The sequence below is a fragment of the Pararge aegeria genome, chromosome 3 (genome assembly GCF_905163445.1).
Source record: "Pararge aegeria chromosome 3, ilParAegt1.1, whole genome shotgun sequence".
In the NCBI taxonomy this organism is placed as follows: domain Eukaryota; kingdom Metazoa; phylum Arthropoda; class Insecta; order Lepidoptera; family Nymphalidae; genus Pararge; species Pararge aegeria.
In genome coordinates this window covers 11,928,204-11,945,054 of record NC_053182.1, presented here as the reverse complement: position 1 = coordinate 11,945,054, position 16,851 = coordinate 11,928,204, and the positions used below count along the sequence as shown (strand labels likewise).

The 16,851-nt window shown below is 31.6% G+C and overlaps 3 protein-coding genes across 6 annotated transcripts; 1 reads left to right on the top strand and 2 right to left on the bottom strand.

Moving 5' to 3' along the window:
- Nucleotides 1-924: 924 nt before the first annotated feature.
- LOC120635866 (ras-related protein Rab-14) lies at nucleotides 925-10,700 on the bottom strand. Of its 3 annotated transcripts, none has more exons than XM_039907064.1 (5): nucleotides 10,633-10,700; nucleotides 10,087-10,196; nucleotides 6,578-6,758; nucleotides 5,583-5,765; nucleotides 925-5,240 (listed from the first exon to the last, which is right to left on the bottom strand). In XM_039907064.1, exons 2-5 carry the CDS (start codon nucleotides 10,190-10,192, stop codon nucleotides 5,069-5,071), a joined length of 642 nt encoding a protein of 213 aa, XP_039762998.1. In that variant the 5' UTR covers nucleotides 10,193-10,196; nucleotides 10,633-10,700; the 3' UTR covers nucleotides 925-5,068. The 3 variants fall into 3 exon arrangements, with proteins under 3 accessions (XP_039762998.1, XP_039763017.1, XP_039763008.1); XM_039907083.1 differs by lacking the exon at nucleotides 10,633-10,700 and adding an exon at nucleotides 10,569-10,606; XM_039907074.1 differs by lacking the exon at nucleotides 10,633-10,700 and adding an exon at nucleotides 10,367-10,560.
- Nucleotides 10,701-10,824: 124 nt separating this feature from the next.
- LOC120635894 (UPF0184 protein AAEL002161) lies at nucleotides 10,825-12,400 on the top strand. Its single transcript, XM_039907110.1, has 2 exons — nucleotides 10,825-11,042; nucleotides 11,785-12,400. Exons 1-2 carry the CDS (start codon nucleotides 10,949-10,951, stop codon nucleotides 11,943-11,945), a joined length of 255 nt encoding a protein of 84 aa, XP_039763044.1. The 5' UTR covers nucleotides 10,825-10,948; the 3' UTR covers nucleotides 11,946-12,400.
- Nucleotides 12,394-16,554, bottom strand: LOC120635881 (probable NADH dehydrogenase [ubiquinone] iron-sulfur protein 6, mitochondrial). Of its 2 annotated transcripts, XM_039907105.1 has the most exons (4): nucleotides 16,494-16,554; nucleotides 14,442-14,610; nucleotides 13,507-13,683; nucleotides 12,394-12,537 (listed from the first exon to the last, which is right to left on the bottom strand). In XM_039907105.1, the coding sequence occupies exons 2-4, from the start codon at nucleotides 14,580-14,582 to the stop codon at nucleotides 12,475-12,477; spliced, it is 381 nt and encodes a 126-aa protein (XP_039763039.1). In that variant the 5' UTR covers nucleotides 14,583-14,610; nucleotides 16,494-16,554; the 3' UTR covers nucleotides 12,394-12,474. The 2 variants fall into 2 exon arrangements, with proteins under 2 accessions (XP_039763039.1, XP_039763029.1); XM_039907095.1 differs by lacking the exon at nucleotides 16,494-16,554 and having other exon boundaries at nucleotides 14,442-14,679.
- Between the last annotated feature and the right edge of the window lie 297 nt (nucleotides 16,555-16,851).

The window sequence follows — 16,851 nt, the reverse complement described above, 5'->3', positions numbered from 1 at the left end:
AAGTCATTGTGTCCTGTACCTATTTATAATAAAGGATGAAACGTCACTACATTCTGAATCCATACTTAAATATCGATACCTAACATAACATCTGTTCGACGTAGGTACTACATCAAGTACGAAAGAATTTTCAGCTAAAGTCAATAAACAGAAACTTTCAATACAGTGTGGCACTTCGATATAAAATGCCAAATTCTCCTAAGGATGTACGCCGCACACAGGCGTCCTTCGATAGCGCAACGGCGCCTTTGATAAAATTCGGCGAGGGCAAAGATTGGAAATGTTTTAACAATAAATAAAGTAAATAAATTAATATACCTACTTACATTTTGTTCAAAGTTATGGGACACTCATTGCCGCTTAGCCGGTCGGGGAGACTTACACTCTACTATTACTGACAGATTGGATTAAGAGTATACTGTATACTCTTAATCCAATCTGTTTCAGTCAGTTGTTGAGCTTTTTGTGACAGCTCGCATGGGAAAGTGTTACGTCATGCTTATTCTGCCGCCAAACACTATTGCTGTTTAACCGGTGTAATTACAGGTATATAAGGCTTAACACCTACGTCTCAGGTTAATGGACACTGGAAGGCTTTGTGCCCCGTATTCCGGGTGAGCACTGCGGTGCGAAGTATACAGATAGAGGCGATGCTAAATGGAAAACGTCGAGCCTTGGGGCTCTTCTCATGGCGAGCTCTCGCGCTCGCCCCACTCCCCCGGCGAAGCCGTAGGAACCTCATCTAAAACCTAAAAAGAAAATTACACTGGAGAGCCCAGAACTGGAGCCTGGATCACATATAAAAAATTGTATGAATAAATTAGTTAGCAGAATAAGAGAAATAAAACAGTGTTGTACTTCCATAATATAGTCTATTATAATATGATACATTTTATAAAATAAAAATTCAATAGCAATAAATAATATTTCAATTTATGATAAAATTAACAGATTAACAATAAAATTATTCAATAAACTATAATACGATTTAATTTTAACTCATGATAGGCAGGCCTCTCACTAGCTCTTACAGCACCCGTGTACAAACCATTTTCGTTTTCTCTATTCGTAAAAAAATACAGTTTAATAAATAGAAGATAACCATACCTTTTAATGACATTACTATTTATATTCTTGCACAATATTAATGATGATTAATTAAAGCAATAAAGAGAAATAATGAAAATATTGTTAATTTTACAAATACATATTACATATACAATTTTTTTACAAAACAAACGAAATATATTTAAATTTAATTAATTAATAACACTGCCCAGAAGGACGTCTAATGTTTGGTTTTGTTGCCTGGGCACCCGGAACGCGGCGCATGATTTTGCCGACTTTGATTTTGCTAGTCTTCGAGGAGGTCCTGAAGATAAGTGTTCAATGCAAGCAATATATTCGTCACATTTAAACTCGAATTTAGAAGCTGATATTTCTATAAAAATATTTACAATGACTTTAAGAAGTTCTACAGACAACAAAAATGCCTTATTTTAACCGTTTAATAAAAAATGAAAGTCAATTTTATTAAATTATTATATAATTTAGTAAAATATGAGTTCATACCCATAGGGCCTACTTCAGTCCATTTCATCTTACATGTCTAATAATGTAAAAAAAAAATTCATTACTTCTTAGTGTATGTTTTAAAATTTTCAAATAAATAATAAAGTATAAACACAAAAAGAAAATATATTCTTATTAAGTTGGTTTATTAAAACTTTCTTTATCCATACTTTACAATAAAAAGTATTGAAAAATTCTTAACATTATTAGAAAAATGGACTATAGAGAACTTATAAAATATCCCGTCATCGATGTTGTGATATTTGTCAGAAACTTTAGTAAAACCTTTATGATGAAGGGTATTGTTGTCTCTGCCGTTGATAATGCGCCGACTTCGTATTCTCATGCGTATTCTTCCAATAGCAACCAGCTATGGCATTAGAATGTTTTTTTAAAAGATTATTAAAATTGTTACAAAATTGGGTTTTTCTTTTCTTTCACAAAAGTGTGGTTAAAAAAAAAAATTCTGTCCTTAAAGTTATTTGAAGGGTAAAATTGATTAACAAATACAGGGTAAACATCTTCTTTTACGGAAAATTTATTAGTGAAATATATAATTACCAAAAATTAAAAAAAAAAAAAAAAACTAATACTAATTTGTTGTAAAAACATATTTCCTAGCTGTGGTTTATAAAATATTATTCCTTATATTTCAAAAGCAATTGCTTCTAGTAAGTAGTGATTCTGTATTTATAAATAATAGATTTTTTGAATACACGAAAACTTAAAAGTTTTGGCAGTTGAACTTTTAGTAATTAAGAAAAATTCTGTTTTAAAAGTTCAGTCTGTCCACTACATAACATTATAAATAACATAACAGATATTGATTTCATATGTATGGTATGTGCTAGTAAATGATAATATTATTTTACTACACTGGGTATTTACATTAAAAAGCAACTTAATGCCTCTGATCATAGTTGGTTGCTATTGTTTGTCAGGCTTGGTTATGAACACTGCCTATCCTTCATTGATAGCTGAATTCAACTAATAATTTATGAAGTTAATTAGATGGATAAAATTATTTAAAAAAAATTATTGGTAGAAATAATTAATCATCAAATAAATCGATTGACAATTAAACAGAAAATACTGTCAGAAATTATCTTTTTTTTTTACTTTTTTAATTATTTAAAACCTTAATTTGTTTAACTTACAAGTTTATATTTTAATATACTACACAAACACTAGTAAATAATTGCTATAACAAAAATGTGGCTTATCTAAAGTGTCTCCAAAACCCCAGTTAAGTGTGGAATGTAAATGAGATTATAGTGCTTTTAATTTAAAAAAAAAAAACAAGATTTAAATACCATATAAACATTATTATATACAGTTGTTTGAAACGAGGCGTGAAGTATAGATTACTGCATCCAGCGTACACACAGTATTATGATAGTAGAATTTACCTGCTACCACACCAGTTTAAAAGATTCATCTTAGATTATCACCTTTTATGATTTCAGTCCATTATATAAAAATGTACGTGTTTCAGTTTTTATGAAGCCATCCCTATGTCGTTACGTTTACCGATAATTATATGAAAATTTTTTCGTAGAAAATATTAAGGTTTTTTACAGTTTCAGTTGTAAATTAAATCGTATTTTGACAAGTAGTTTCGGACCATCCGCTTTTTTATGAATTTTAATAACGGGGCACTACGTTATTAAAATCGTAACATATATTACATCATTTGGGACACTAAAGTACACAGTTCATGTAAAAAAAATGGATATACACATCAAACTGTAATTTAATGTGTTCATTTGTAATAGACGAATTCGGGCTTTGCTCAAAACTGCAACATTTTAAACCAAAGATCTTTGTTTCATATATACTAAAAAATGATTCTTTTCTATGAACAAACCTTTAGATTCGTTTAAGACGCGAAATTTTGTTTGGTATCAGTTCCAAGTCCATTTTGTCAGATTGACGTGTCAGTGATATATAGATAGATTAATAGGGCCCAAAGTAATCATCCAACGTCTCTGACTAACTGATGCCAAACTAAGACTACCTATAGGATTAGCGTAGCTGCTAAAGATCTGTGGCGAAATATAAACACAGATTATAGAATAATGATTTCCAACTAACAAATCAATGTTAATTTGCCGGCAGCTACAATGGTTAGGTAGGTGACCGACTAACAAAATTTTTTACAACTGTATTTAATAATTACAGCTTTATTTGAGAAAATCAGGCAAATCTGCACGGTGCATTTTTTACTGTCTTACAATGTTCATTTATACACTAGGCCATGTAGATCTTTCGAAAAGCGGAGCGAAACTTACATAGCGAGATGTGAGTTTTGCTCCAACATCGAAACATCGGGAGGTGTTGAATTTTGCAAAATTGGGTTAGCAATTTTGCATTATAAAGTTAACATCTGTCAATCGGGTCGATCTGAAGATGCCCTGGTGTCTGAGCGAAACGTCTAAATAAAGAATGAAGATATTCTAAAGCGCATCGTGCCGATTAGCCAGGTATTCAAAGTTATATACAATTAAGCTTTCAATATATATCATGAAATTACGAAATGAAACGCCTTCTCCTATCCAATATTAATATATTGTTATGCAATTTCATCATATTTAAAGAAACGTCAAATGCTTTGGACGCACCAAAATTCCAAGTCTGCATAGTGCAAAGCCACACAAGTCTATTTAAAACTTACATTATCCATTATGTTACAGAGAAAGTGATTAATACTCTTTCACTTATATGTACAAACAGTGACTTGATAGTAATAATCCTAAATACTACAGTATTTAGGATTATTACTATCAAGTCGAGCCGATTAGCGCAGATTGAAATAAAATTTAGGGTACAGTTATTCATAATGGCTAATGTGAATTAGTTAAAAGAACTAACTCATCTTATAAGAAAATAAAGGTTATAACTAGAACTTCTGCCTAGACCAAAGCCTTAATTGTTCATAGTGCAAAATATTCAGGATAACTATCAAGAATTTAATAAGGTCACCATACCCACCTTTTGTCCATTTTTTCTGAATGGTTTTATTATAATTGAATAGTATACTACTACATTATAAGACATGTAACTTAGATTATAGTTGCACTTTAGGTTTTACTTGTAACATAATATGTTGGTATAGACTTATGTGTTACAAGTATATAAAGTCAACATCCTACAGTACTCTCAGAGAGTACCAGAATGCAAACGAAGCTGAACTGACCTACCGCAGGCGTCGCGGGCAGAGGGGGACCCCACGTGCCTTTGCATTCGTTGCCCTGTCAGGCGTTCGTTGACTCATTATATACTCATTACAAATATTATGTTTTAGATATAATTAAAAACGCAATTTTTAAAATTAAATTAATAACAATAATCAATTGCTAATAGAAATTATATGTAGCAAGGAAAGTGTGAAATGACATTTCATCAATCACTTTTGTTTAATTATATTGATCGCTTTCGCTGTGACATGTAAGTTTGGTTTGAACGCGATACGTAGTCGTCCCCGTGGTGGGAGCGGCTAGCAGGCGCAGGGGTCGCGCGAGGCGGGCGGCGCTGCCAGCGGGCGGCCTGGCGAGGCGGGCTTATGCTGCACCCCCGACTCCGCGGCATTAAGATCCAGCCGCCCATCTTGAATACTTTGATAAATTTTCTTAGCAGTCTCTAAAAATGCCTCTTCAACATTTTGACCCCTGTGGCAAGGAGAAGAGAACAATGCAAGGGACCATTTAAAAATTGTCTGTTTCAGGAAATTTACAGACTTTCTATCGAAGGATGTCAGCCTTCCTTTCGGGAGTTCAGAGTTCTATCTTCGGCGAAAGAAGACCTGTGCCTGAGTGGGTTGATAGTGACATGATTGTAGTTTCTGCATATATCACTGCGATAAGAAGCAATGATTAACAGAGTAATTTCTGTTATGAGAATCTAGTCAAGTCAAAAACCTTCTCAAATAGTAGTAAGTCACCTAGTTTATGTTATTAACATATTCCTTCAGTTCTTTATAAAAGTAATATTAAATGCAATTTTTAACTTACGTTTTAGCGCTAGCTTCAACAAACATTAGTCCATTCTCATCAGCAAACTGTTTTGCTTCTTCATAAGTAACATCTCGTTGACCATCTAAATCTGACTTATTTCCAATAAGAAATATTACAGTACTGGGGTTTGTCAAATTTCGAGTATCTGTGAGCCAACTACTTAGATGGTTGTATGTTGACCTGTAACAATTAGTATAAAATTAAATATTGGATAGATCAAGCTGTATATGAACTCCAATGTTCTGAATGCCACGCCCCATATGCAGGTCTGACCGGGCGTATATTGAAACACGTAACAAAGAGCATATAGCAGCCTACAATCATAACCATCCTGAAAAAACTCATTTTGCAAATCATCTTTAAAACAGCGGACATAACATAGCCAGTACATTCATATGAAATATTACATACTTGAAACAAAGGTTTGAGATTTGATTTGAGGGAACAATGGAAATTATTAAACCTAAGAATGGGAGGTACGAATTGCTAAACGAACAAATAAATTGATCAACTTCACCTTTATAAAACATATTGAGAGATACTAATGAGGTGGGAGGGGCCTAGAAAGATAAGGTGATAATTATTCATTGTAAACTCCACATCTCCTGAGGATGCTTCGGTTTCATAGGGATCCCGTGCGTAGCAATATACCCTACCTAACTTGATAATCCGTTTGGTGTGGAGTATAAAGAAAGATTGAAGAAAATATAAATTACACCATATAGATTTTTCTTTGTTTTGCAAATGAAGCTTAATTTTCATAATAATTATTTAATAACTATGCAAACAATTATAAAAGATATTATAATGAAATTTAGTACATTTTATTTTTATAAATACATCTGTATGTGGGGTTGGACCTAGTGAGAAAAATAAATTAATTAAATAAGGGCATTGCAATCAAATGAAGAATGATATCAAACAATTCTAAATTAATTTTAATTTTTACATTTGTAAAATTGTATTGCTCTGTTAACAAACTATTTACTCACCTCCTTGTTATGTCATAAACCATAAGGGCACCAGCAGCACCCCTGTAGTATGAACGTGTTACAGCCCTGAATCTTTCTTGCCCTGCTGTGTCCCAAATTTGTAGTTTTATTTTCTGACCAGCAACTTCAATTATCCGAGTTCCAAATTCTACTCCAATGGTGTGAGGACAGTCGGCCATAACTAAAGTAAGATATTAATTACATAATGCAGGCGGTTCCCAAAGCCAACACAAGTAAGTCATCATTTTTAAAGACATGTTGGCAGTTACTCCACTATAAGGGTCAAAAACAAACTGTGAACAAATTTATAGGTATTTACATATTTGTACTCCAAATATGTAAATACCTATAAATTTACACAAACAAAATCCAAACCAAAATTAGAATTTTGAATGTTTCCCGAAATAAAAGGTAGCTTTTCGACAACTAGGAATAGAAGCCAAAACAAGCAAGTCATCATGTTTGAAGACATTATTGTTATTATTATTATTATATAATAGACTAAGCAGCTTTCGCTGATGCGTCTATATCATTTCTTGCGCTCTTTGTCTTTTTGATGTTTATCCAGTCTATTCTTAAACTGATTCAGTGATTCTGCAGTCACTACATCTTCAGGCAAGGCATTCCACATTTGTATAACTCTATTGCTGATAAAGTGCTTGGAAGGATTAGACAATGCCTGTTGATATTCAAGTTTGAGACCATAGCCCCTTAATCTGGGGTTACTCTTTTTTGAAAATATTTCCCCAAAATTCGGAATGTTGTAATACTTATTTAATATTTTATAAGTTTCAATGAGATCGACTCTTTCTCGCCTACTTTTGAGGGTGCTGAGTCCCAGGTTTGCAAGCCTTTGCTCATATGAAAGATTTCTCAATTCTCTTGGCAGTTTAGTGGCTCGTCTCTGAACCTTTTCAAGCATTTCTATATCCTTAACAAAATAGGGACTCCAGACCTGGAAAGTGTTCTCCAATAAAGGTCTTACATATGTCTTATATATCTGTATGAAGGTTTTCTTATTTATATTAAAATATGCTTTCCTAATTGTGTAAAGGATAGAGTTGACAGACATGTTGGCAGTTGGCAGTTACTCCACTATAAGTGTGAAAAACCAATTTGTACTTCAAATATGTAAATTAACTGTAAATTTACACAACAAAATCCAAACCAAAATTAGTATGAAGTTGAATGTTAAATATAGGTACGTGGTAAAAAGTGTAACCATAATTACACTTTCTATCTTCCCAAAATAAATGGTAGCTTTTCGACAACTAGGAATAGATACACAATATGTCATGGCTCCCTATTATTATTACTGCCAAACTAAGGAGGTAGGAAGTGCACCTCCAGCTGGTGCTCCAACTGTCAATTGGCAACCAAGAAATGGAATTTAACCATTAGGTAAGACTAATTAAATAACATGGACCAGAGTCACTTAGTAGCTACACCAGCACGCTGTCTAACCCTAAAATAACCTGCTTGCCTTATCTTCATTAATTTCCTTATACCTACACAATCAAGGCCTAAGACCATGGCGGCCCCGCCGGTAAATGTGAACTAGGTCTGTTAGTAATATGTTATTAGTAATACGCTCCAAAAGAGATATTGCTGCCCATCTCGACAACTAGATCTAGCAATACAAAACTTTCAGGGCAGCCGAAAAGATTTTATCAAACTTGAGGAACTGGTACACATATTAGACTAGAGCACTAAAATAATTTCTGAAGTTTTTCGACCTCTTTAGTAGAATGTTCTGGATCCGATCATTGGCATAGGCAATTTGAAAATAAAAACCATCCAACTTAAAATACAATTTAGAGTTCTGGTACAATGTTGCATAAAATCCGATCCCTAAATAGATAACCCACTACAACCTTGTACTGCATTATCACATACTTCTAGGTAACTATGCAGTTCTATGCAAACTAAGGTCTAAAACTTGAAGAATAGAAACGAAGAAAAGTAATCTAAACAAGTAATACATATTCAACTAGTGTGTTTAATTTAAGTAATTTTTGTTTGGTTGATGTTTGATATAAAAATCTCTCTTAATCTCATCAAAATTCTAACTGGTGTAGTTATAAATTACAATACATATTAGCTTTTTCTAGTATCATTTGCTATTAGTCCATAATTAACTAATAACAAATGATATTTAAAAGAGCTTCTTTAATCAATCCAACCTAGAGACACAGTACAAAGAGATGATGTCCACCTACCTTACTAAGATTTGAAAAAGAAAATAAATATACCTGCTTTTTTTATATAATTTAATACAATTCTTCTGTGACTTTTGTTTGTTTAAATAATTTATTGCACAATTAAAAAAGAATATGTACATATTTGAAACTTAATGCCTGGAGGAATTTTATACCCATCTTACCTTTGGTAATGTTGACAGAGTTTTAATAATTGTGCGTACATAGAGAAGACTTAAAATGCAAAATTGAAACATCATATTTAACACATAAAAAATAAAACACACAAGAAATAAAGATTAGATAAATAATGTAGATAAAATCATATTATTTATACTTTTGGTATAATTTTATAGGAACATTATTTTAATGAGTCTTGAATACTTGAGTAATAGTTCATTGAGACTCCTGTAGATGGCATTACACAATGCACAACTTAGTAAAACTATTGTTTAATTTCTTGTATAATTCATCTGGTTTTCTACACCATATACCCTGAACAACCACATTGCCACTCCAGCCACTCCACTCCAGTTAATAAATACTATGTCTTGTTCTAAGGGTTTTAGCATGATGTTAAATAGCCTATAACCTTCCTTTCCTATTTCATTGAATTAACAAATACAAAAACAAAAACTCATACGTTTTGTATATCCAGAGATTAGTAAGTTCTAAAAAATTTACTTTCGTCTACTATAACTTCTCTGACATGAGAATTTCTATAGATCCTCAAACATGTATTTTACCATTATAATTAACATTAATTCCGATTTGCATCTAACTTGAAAATGATACAAATTATAGTTTCCATATGTCAGTACATAATCATCCCCTATTGGTTCCTAGTAGTTATAGCAGCACTGCCAGAATAGGATTCAATCCCCTTAGTGTTCAAATTTTAAAAAGTTAAATAGTCTATAGAACACATTAAAATTGGGCTAACTTATACAAAAGATTTTTCAAATCCACCTGGGCGTTTCAGTGATAAGCTTCAAACAAATAACAATACAAACTCTTCAGATTTATTTTTAGTAGACAGATATAGATGTGCTAAGTCTTACAAAGCACATTACACAATTGATATGTGTGCTGTATTTAAACATAACTACTACACTGAACTAATGCTAATATCCTACTTTAATAAAGTAAATAATTTTTTAAATAAGATAATTTCTGCAAATATATCAAAATATTTATTATTTTGATAATTTACTACCCCACAGTACCTGTATTAAGTTGTATAGCTGTACCAAGCTTCTAATTAAACTTTTATTGATATACACCGTATACAAAAAAAATGTATATACTTACATTTTTTTTCTGTAAACTGATGTAAAAGACATGACTTGCCAACTCCCATATCGCCAATGATTATATATTTGAAAATATACGAGTAGTTATAAGGTCCAGACGTCATTTTGCTAAAAAATTACATAAAAGATTATAAACCAAACAGTACTGATTGTTATACTGTTAAAGAAATGGAATGAACTTTTGTATTAATGAACACTATTTTGACGTAATAATTATTGCAAATATTTCTAAGTTAATATGCTTCAATACTAGAACTCTTGGATTAAAAAGTAGAAACCTTATTTTAAGCTAACAGTTTAATTAATGCAACAATGCAATGGATGGTTGTGGTGTGAGCTGACGTCTCGGCTCACTTTACACTTTACAGAACTCTAGGTTATTGTATGACGTATTTATTTCAGATTTAACAATACTCAAATGGCTTTTTTTTAATAAAGAATATTTGCAGACAATACAATATCATAAAGAACTCCTAATACCCGCGGAAACAAAAGATGCAAGAAACATAGCAGGTCAATAATTACTAACAATCAATCTACTTACAAGAATTTGGTTGATACTTGATTGTTGACACAGACCAGGAAAGTAGTTGTTGATTAAAAACCAAAGACAATTTTTTTTATTAACTTGCTTTACGGCTCTGGGTTCTAAAAAAATATTTCATTGACATAAAGACGTGACCTATCGTTTTAAAAACCTGTGATAAAAGTAAAAAATGTCTATTATTTTCTATACTGTCAAGAGGAGAATTTTGTGTAGTGATTGAGTATTTACAATTTTCCAGATTGAATTTCTCTTAAATTAGTTCAATTTTAACTCGCAGCTTTGAACGGTGAGTTTCCCGATCTTTTGTACTACTATGGCTGGAACTGATGATAACAAGCCAACAGATAACGAAGGTGAAAATAATAGCTTGGAAACTGATGATGAACAAAATGAAAATGTACGAGAAGGTAATGGTTTTTCGTATGTACTTGCTATAATAATTGTCTGGAATATGTCTTGGTATTAGAACCGTTTCAGGAGTTTGAGTATTGAGTTTGCCCTTAAGGTAACAAAAAAAACAGATCAATCATCTACCCACCACAGGGCATGGGTCTTCTTTCAGAATAAGAACCTATTGTTAAGGCAGTGGTCCTCTGCGATGGCCAAGTGTGCATTGGTAGACTTTACACACCCTTCAGAATTGGGGACATCTCAGGCATGCAGGTTTCCTCACATGATTTTACTTTACCATTTAAGCAAGTGATATTTTATTCCTTAATTTTTTTAAAGTTATTGTATTTAAGTAAACTTATTTTTAAATCTTAAAGTTTTGTATACAAAATATTACTGCCAATTCTGTTCTACAATAAACTCCTGATTTAAATGGTCATGGTAGTTTGACATAGATCATTATTTTTAGACTACTCAAGAATTTAATTTAGTGTCAATATTTGTATTTAAGAGAATTGGCGCCATAAGCTGTTTCTCCTGCATAAAGTTTTTTATATGGTGTGTTATGTTTGTTGCAATGTGATGTTACATAGGATTTCTCAATTAAGATGCAGATTAATGACTAATCTTCCGAATGTGATTGGTAGATGCTTATGCTAGCTCATTCTAATATAAACTCTTTTGCTGTAATGTAATATAAGTATTTAGCGTAATGTAAAAAAACTACAATACATTATGTCACATTCTTTTATATTACAGAATATGACATGCTGGACTCTAAGCTGGACGAGTTAAATCAGGCACTGGATATTTTGGAACAAAAAAATGATGATATTCATTCAAGATTGTTAGAACTCTTGCAATCTAATAAAGACATTAGGGAGCAGTTAAAACATCAGCATACAGAAAATAATAAGTAAATTAATAATATTTTTCTTGTACATATAGTTAGCTGGTTGGAATTTTAGAAATACAAAAAATGTAACATACCTATAATATTACAAAAATGGCAGACAGTAGGCAAGCCTGGCTGTACACTTATATATTTAAACCCCTTACATTGAAGTTTTTTGGATTTAGCAACACCTTTGACTTCTATACCAGCTCTGCATATTATTGCATGTGTCCCTTCATAACAATAAGAATCTTTTTCTCTTTGATCTTTGGAAATATTGCATTCCTAAACTGCTTCATTAAAACTTCAACTGTCTAACAATACAAATAATCTTTTCTAAATTGAAACATAGATTAAGAAGTTTTATGTAGGCTTTGCTACTTGTTCAGCAAAGAATAAGTAGTTTTCATGTGATATAAGTTTCAACTATATTTAATTATATAAATAATGTTGTATTAATAAAAATCGGTAAATTATTCACATTTTTGTTTTATTGGTACCATTTTAAAAGTTCTATTTTATATGACTATGCGCAGGTTCTAATATTTTGCAAACTAGTGGTCTTTTTTGACAAATCTTAGTCCACAATATCCACAAGAGTGATTTCCAGGTTTATCCTAAAAAAGTAAATAATAGATAGGTTAGAACAAGGTAAATTGCTGTAAAGGATGACTATTATAGTCATCCTACATACATTGAGACACATCCACTTTTTACACAGTATTAGCACCACTATCTATTTAGATTAAACACCTATTTTTCCCATTGCAAATAAATGTTAGTGATTTCATTTTCATATAAAGCCAATGAGCTTATAAATACAGTAACATTAAAGAAATACCACATATATTTGTCAATGTTTTAACTAGAAATAGTTATAATTTCACAATCTTAATTTGACCATTGGCTCCAAGATATGAGTGTTGGCAAACTATTTGTACTACAATAGCCATAAATGCTGTAGGTCCTGAATCCCATCAAATTTTGCATTTTACAATTATAGATTTGATATGTGTTAAAAGATAATGTTAAAAACCAATTTACAAGCATATGCAAAGCAATGGAAATACTAATACCTAAAAGTCTCAAATCCATTTCATACTAACTGGAAGTGGATATTGCCAGGAATTGAACCCAAGCCTTTATAAGGTCACAGTACACTGTGACTTTATAAACTTGTCATCAAGATTGACACACACTTTTTCATTAGATAAAAACATCAGTCAAGATGTTTAGGAATACACATTAAACAGTTAATAAATGGGCAATAATGGTTTTTTTATGCTTCAACCTCCAATGGTGCCAATTCTGCTGTACAAAAAACTCTAAACTAATCTATGGATCTGAAGTAGTCTTTAAAAAGGACCACTACTAGTAACTAAACTAAACACAGCAACACCATCTTGCTAAATTTGTGACTATAGCCCTTTAAGAAAATACTGTATAATGTTACAAAATATTACAATAACATATTAATATTAATATCATTTCATGTCTTGTATAATCTTCAGTATCATCTTTCATTAAGTAAGTAAGTTGCCCTGCTGTACTAACAAGATCTAAAAATAAATAAATAAATGTTTTACCAAGTTTATATATACTCGAGGATGGCCCTCTGGACCACTACCTCCATCACACCATACTACTCGGTTGGTTACTTCTTTTGGTGGTACCTGTTCAATTAATTTAATAGCCCAGTTGGGGTTAACTTGTTTTGCAGCTAGAGAAAATCTTGCAAGTCTATAATCATCAGCATCCCATTTCTGAAAAAAAAATTGGAAATTTGAATTGAATTGAAATATTTTTCTTTCAAAACAAAAGGATTCATAAACAATGATTGTTAAAAAGTAATCGGAACACAAGTTACTCAGTATGTAGGTTTATAAAATACACTTTATGATGTATGTAGTTAGATGGATTTAGGAAAATCCCTGTAATGCTAGTCACAAGGTGAAAATAAATAGATAGTTTTACTCTTAAAGCCTGAAGGCAAGGAAATCAAAGTAGGTATATTTTAATCATTCAATTCAATTTCTTTCAAGGCCAAAGTATCCAATATTATTTGTATCTTGCTAAGCTACTCTTGCACATTGTACAAGTTTGCAAGTTAATAACTAGAAATAATGCTTTACATTCACACTCCTTTTCCTGACATGTATTAGAATTTTAAATAAGAATTTCTAGCTTGTACAATAAAATGAACATCATCATATGGGAAAAGATATATTTAATTAACTTTACGAGATTGTGCTCTTATTCATGGAAATGTTTAACATTTATTTTAAGGTTTGCAGATAGCTTCAATTTCAAAACTGACTTCATTTAATTGTGTTGCCCCAAAATGTTGGAGAAAGTACATACAATCGTAAAATCTAAATCAGCATTGTGCGTAAGTCGTAAAAACTAACACTGATGTAAAAATATAGAAAAGTAGAATTAACTTCGTCCCAAAAATCAGCTTATACTTTAGGTACTGTGTCTTACTCAAATAAAACAAGTAATTTAAATCTGAAACAAATACTTGGCCTGTATGAGTGGTAACATCTTCACTTTTATTTGTTATGCAACGAATTGCACTATTGGTTGTTCCAAAAGTGCAGGGAACATATTTAATAACGGGCCTCGTTTTTATTACTGCATTCATCTTTGTAATGATCTTCATCAAATTCTAATGATCGCAGACTGAAAACCTGAAGGTTTTGCAAAAAAAGTGCACTGATGAAAATTGAAAACTGTTTTTTTTTTTAGTCTACGGGCAGAGTGTTCAAAGCAGTGTCTATGGTCTGCGACTCACAGATTAATTATAAGTATTTAGCTGTTATTTAAAGTACACGATAGTACATAACAAAAGCCAATGCATCAAATGCCCTGAACTCTATTAAGTACCTACGCTGTATTGGAAATAAACATCAAGTTATTGAAGCTATTTGAATTTGACCATTTTGGCGCTGATAGCAATAGTGAAGGTTCCCGGAACTAACGCTTGTGAAGTTTTACAAAATCGTTAACTGTATAAGACTTCTGCTATTAACGCTGTATTATTATTATTGGTGCTAACTAACGTCTGACTGGACTGAATTAGTTTACGATAAACTCATATCAATCCCGGGTAACATATTATTCTCTGTATACTTGGATGTCTAAACAAATTGATCAACTCGTATATATTTTTTGTCTAAATAATAAAAAAAAATGTCTATAACAATTACTAAAACGCAACCCTGCTATTGTTTTGACAATTTAATAAAAAGGAAAAAAGAGTAAGCAAATCGTAGACAGAGAAGTAAATAGACAAATGAATAGCATCCGTCGCATTCACACAAGTAAGAGAACAACTAATGTATACGTCTTGTAAATAAACGAGATTAAGCGATAGGCTCTTTTGTCTCATACCGCGTGCCGGTTTTTTCATGGATTAGCAAAGCACTTTGCGAAACAAGTTTGACAGTTAGCCATCGTTTTATTAGTAAGAGATACTTTTATTAGTAAGAAATTCGAGATAAACGGATTGTGAGCACAAAAATACAGACCTAACTAATTTGACATTGTTAATAACCAGCTTCCGTGAAGAATTTCTGCGAAAACATGGCTCGGTGCAGTGTTTTAGGATGTAAAAGTGATAGAGAACGTAAATTTTTGGATTTGTCGTTCCACTCGTAAGTACAATACTTTTGATTTGTTAAAAGTATAGATAATTATCGTTTATTATATTTCTATAATATACAACACAATTTACGATAGAAAATAGATCGTTTATAAAGTTTTATGCTAATTTCAATCGTACGTAACCTAAAGTATAATAGAGTGCAGTGCTGCCTACATTCAGCATGAAAATTCCCCAAACTGCGCAGTTTAATTTATTAAAATTATAGAATTTCAAGTTTCATGTGTCAATAATCATAAATTTAATTCCATGGATGTATGATACGATGTTTATGTATTAGAGAAAAAATGTATTTGGTGGAACTGTAAAAAAAAACTTGCTGACTCCTACAAATATGCAAGCACTACGTTGTAAAGTCTAAACCTAATTTTTTATAATAAAGGAAAACTTCAAAAAGGATGAAGTTGTGAATTCGGATGGTTATATATTTTTTATCTTAGCAAGACTTCGTCACATATTTTTTAGAGTTTATTCCGAAATAGGTCAGGTAATATCAGTAGCTATGAAGAAAACAATTACATTGAAGAAAATATAGTGACTAAATATATAGCTCACACTTATAGAAATAAATAGAAAATGAACTTGTCTCAAAATGACCTGAACACATATTTGCGTAATTTTTGGATTTCAATTTTGCCGTCGTATTAAATTTCAGGGTCAACGAGAAATCTACAAATACTATATCATATTTTATATAGGGAACTGATAGCAAGGTATTTCAAAATAGTACACTAGCAACACTTATGTCTTAGGTATTAGGTTTATTTACCAACAATAAGCAAAATTGTTAATTATTTACATCGTATATTCAACAGAAACGAGGCAGTTTCTATCCATGACATCCTAGGAAAATCTAAAGATGTCTCCAACGTTATTAAAACTCTATTAAATTTAGTTATGACTACTTACGAGCAAAATGTTACACCAGCTTATTTTCGAGCGCTGTGAATTTTATAAATTCATAATCATTCAAAGCCAGCCAAGCACAAACCTTATTAACTTAAAAAGAAATTAAATATCGGAAATAACCGGAAAAAAATGAGAATCATAAAAACAAGCTTTTTTGGAGTTTATTGTTTTCCCCACAAACGTCACATTGACATTTCTGGGGCACAAAAACAGGCCACGGAGATTTGGACAAAAATAGAATTAGCATCTCTTTGTTTTTTATGCTTTACATAATAAACTTTCTATGTCCAAGTAGCCGTCACGGCAAGTACTCTCAATCTATAAAGGTCCTGTATCTGACTCTGCCAATGTTCCCAAC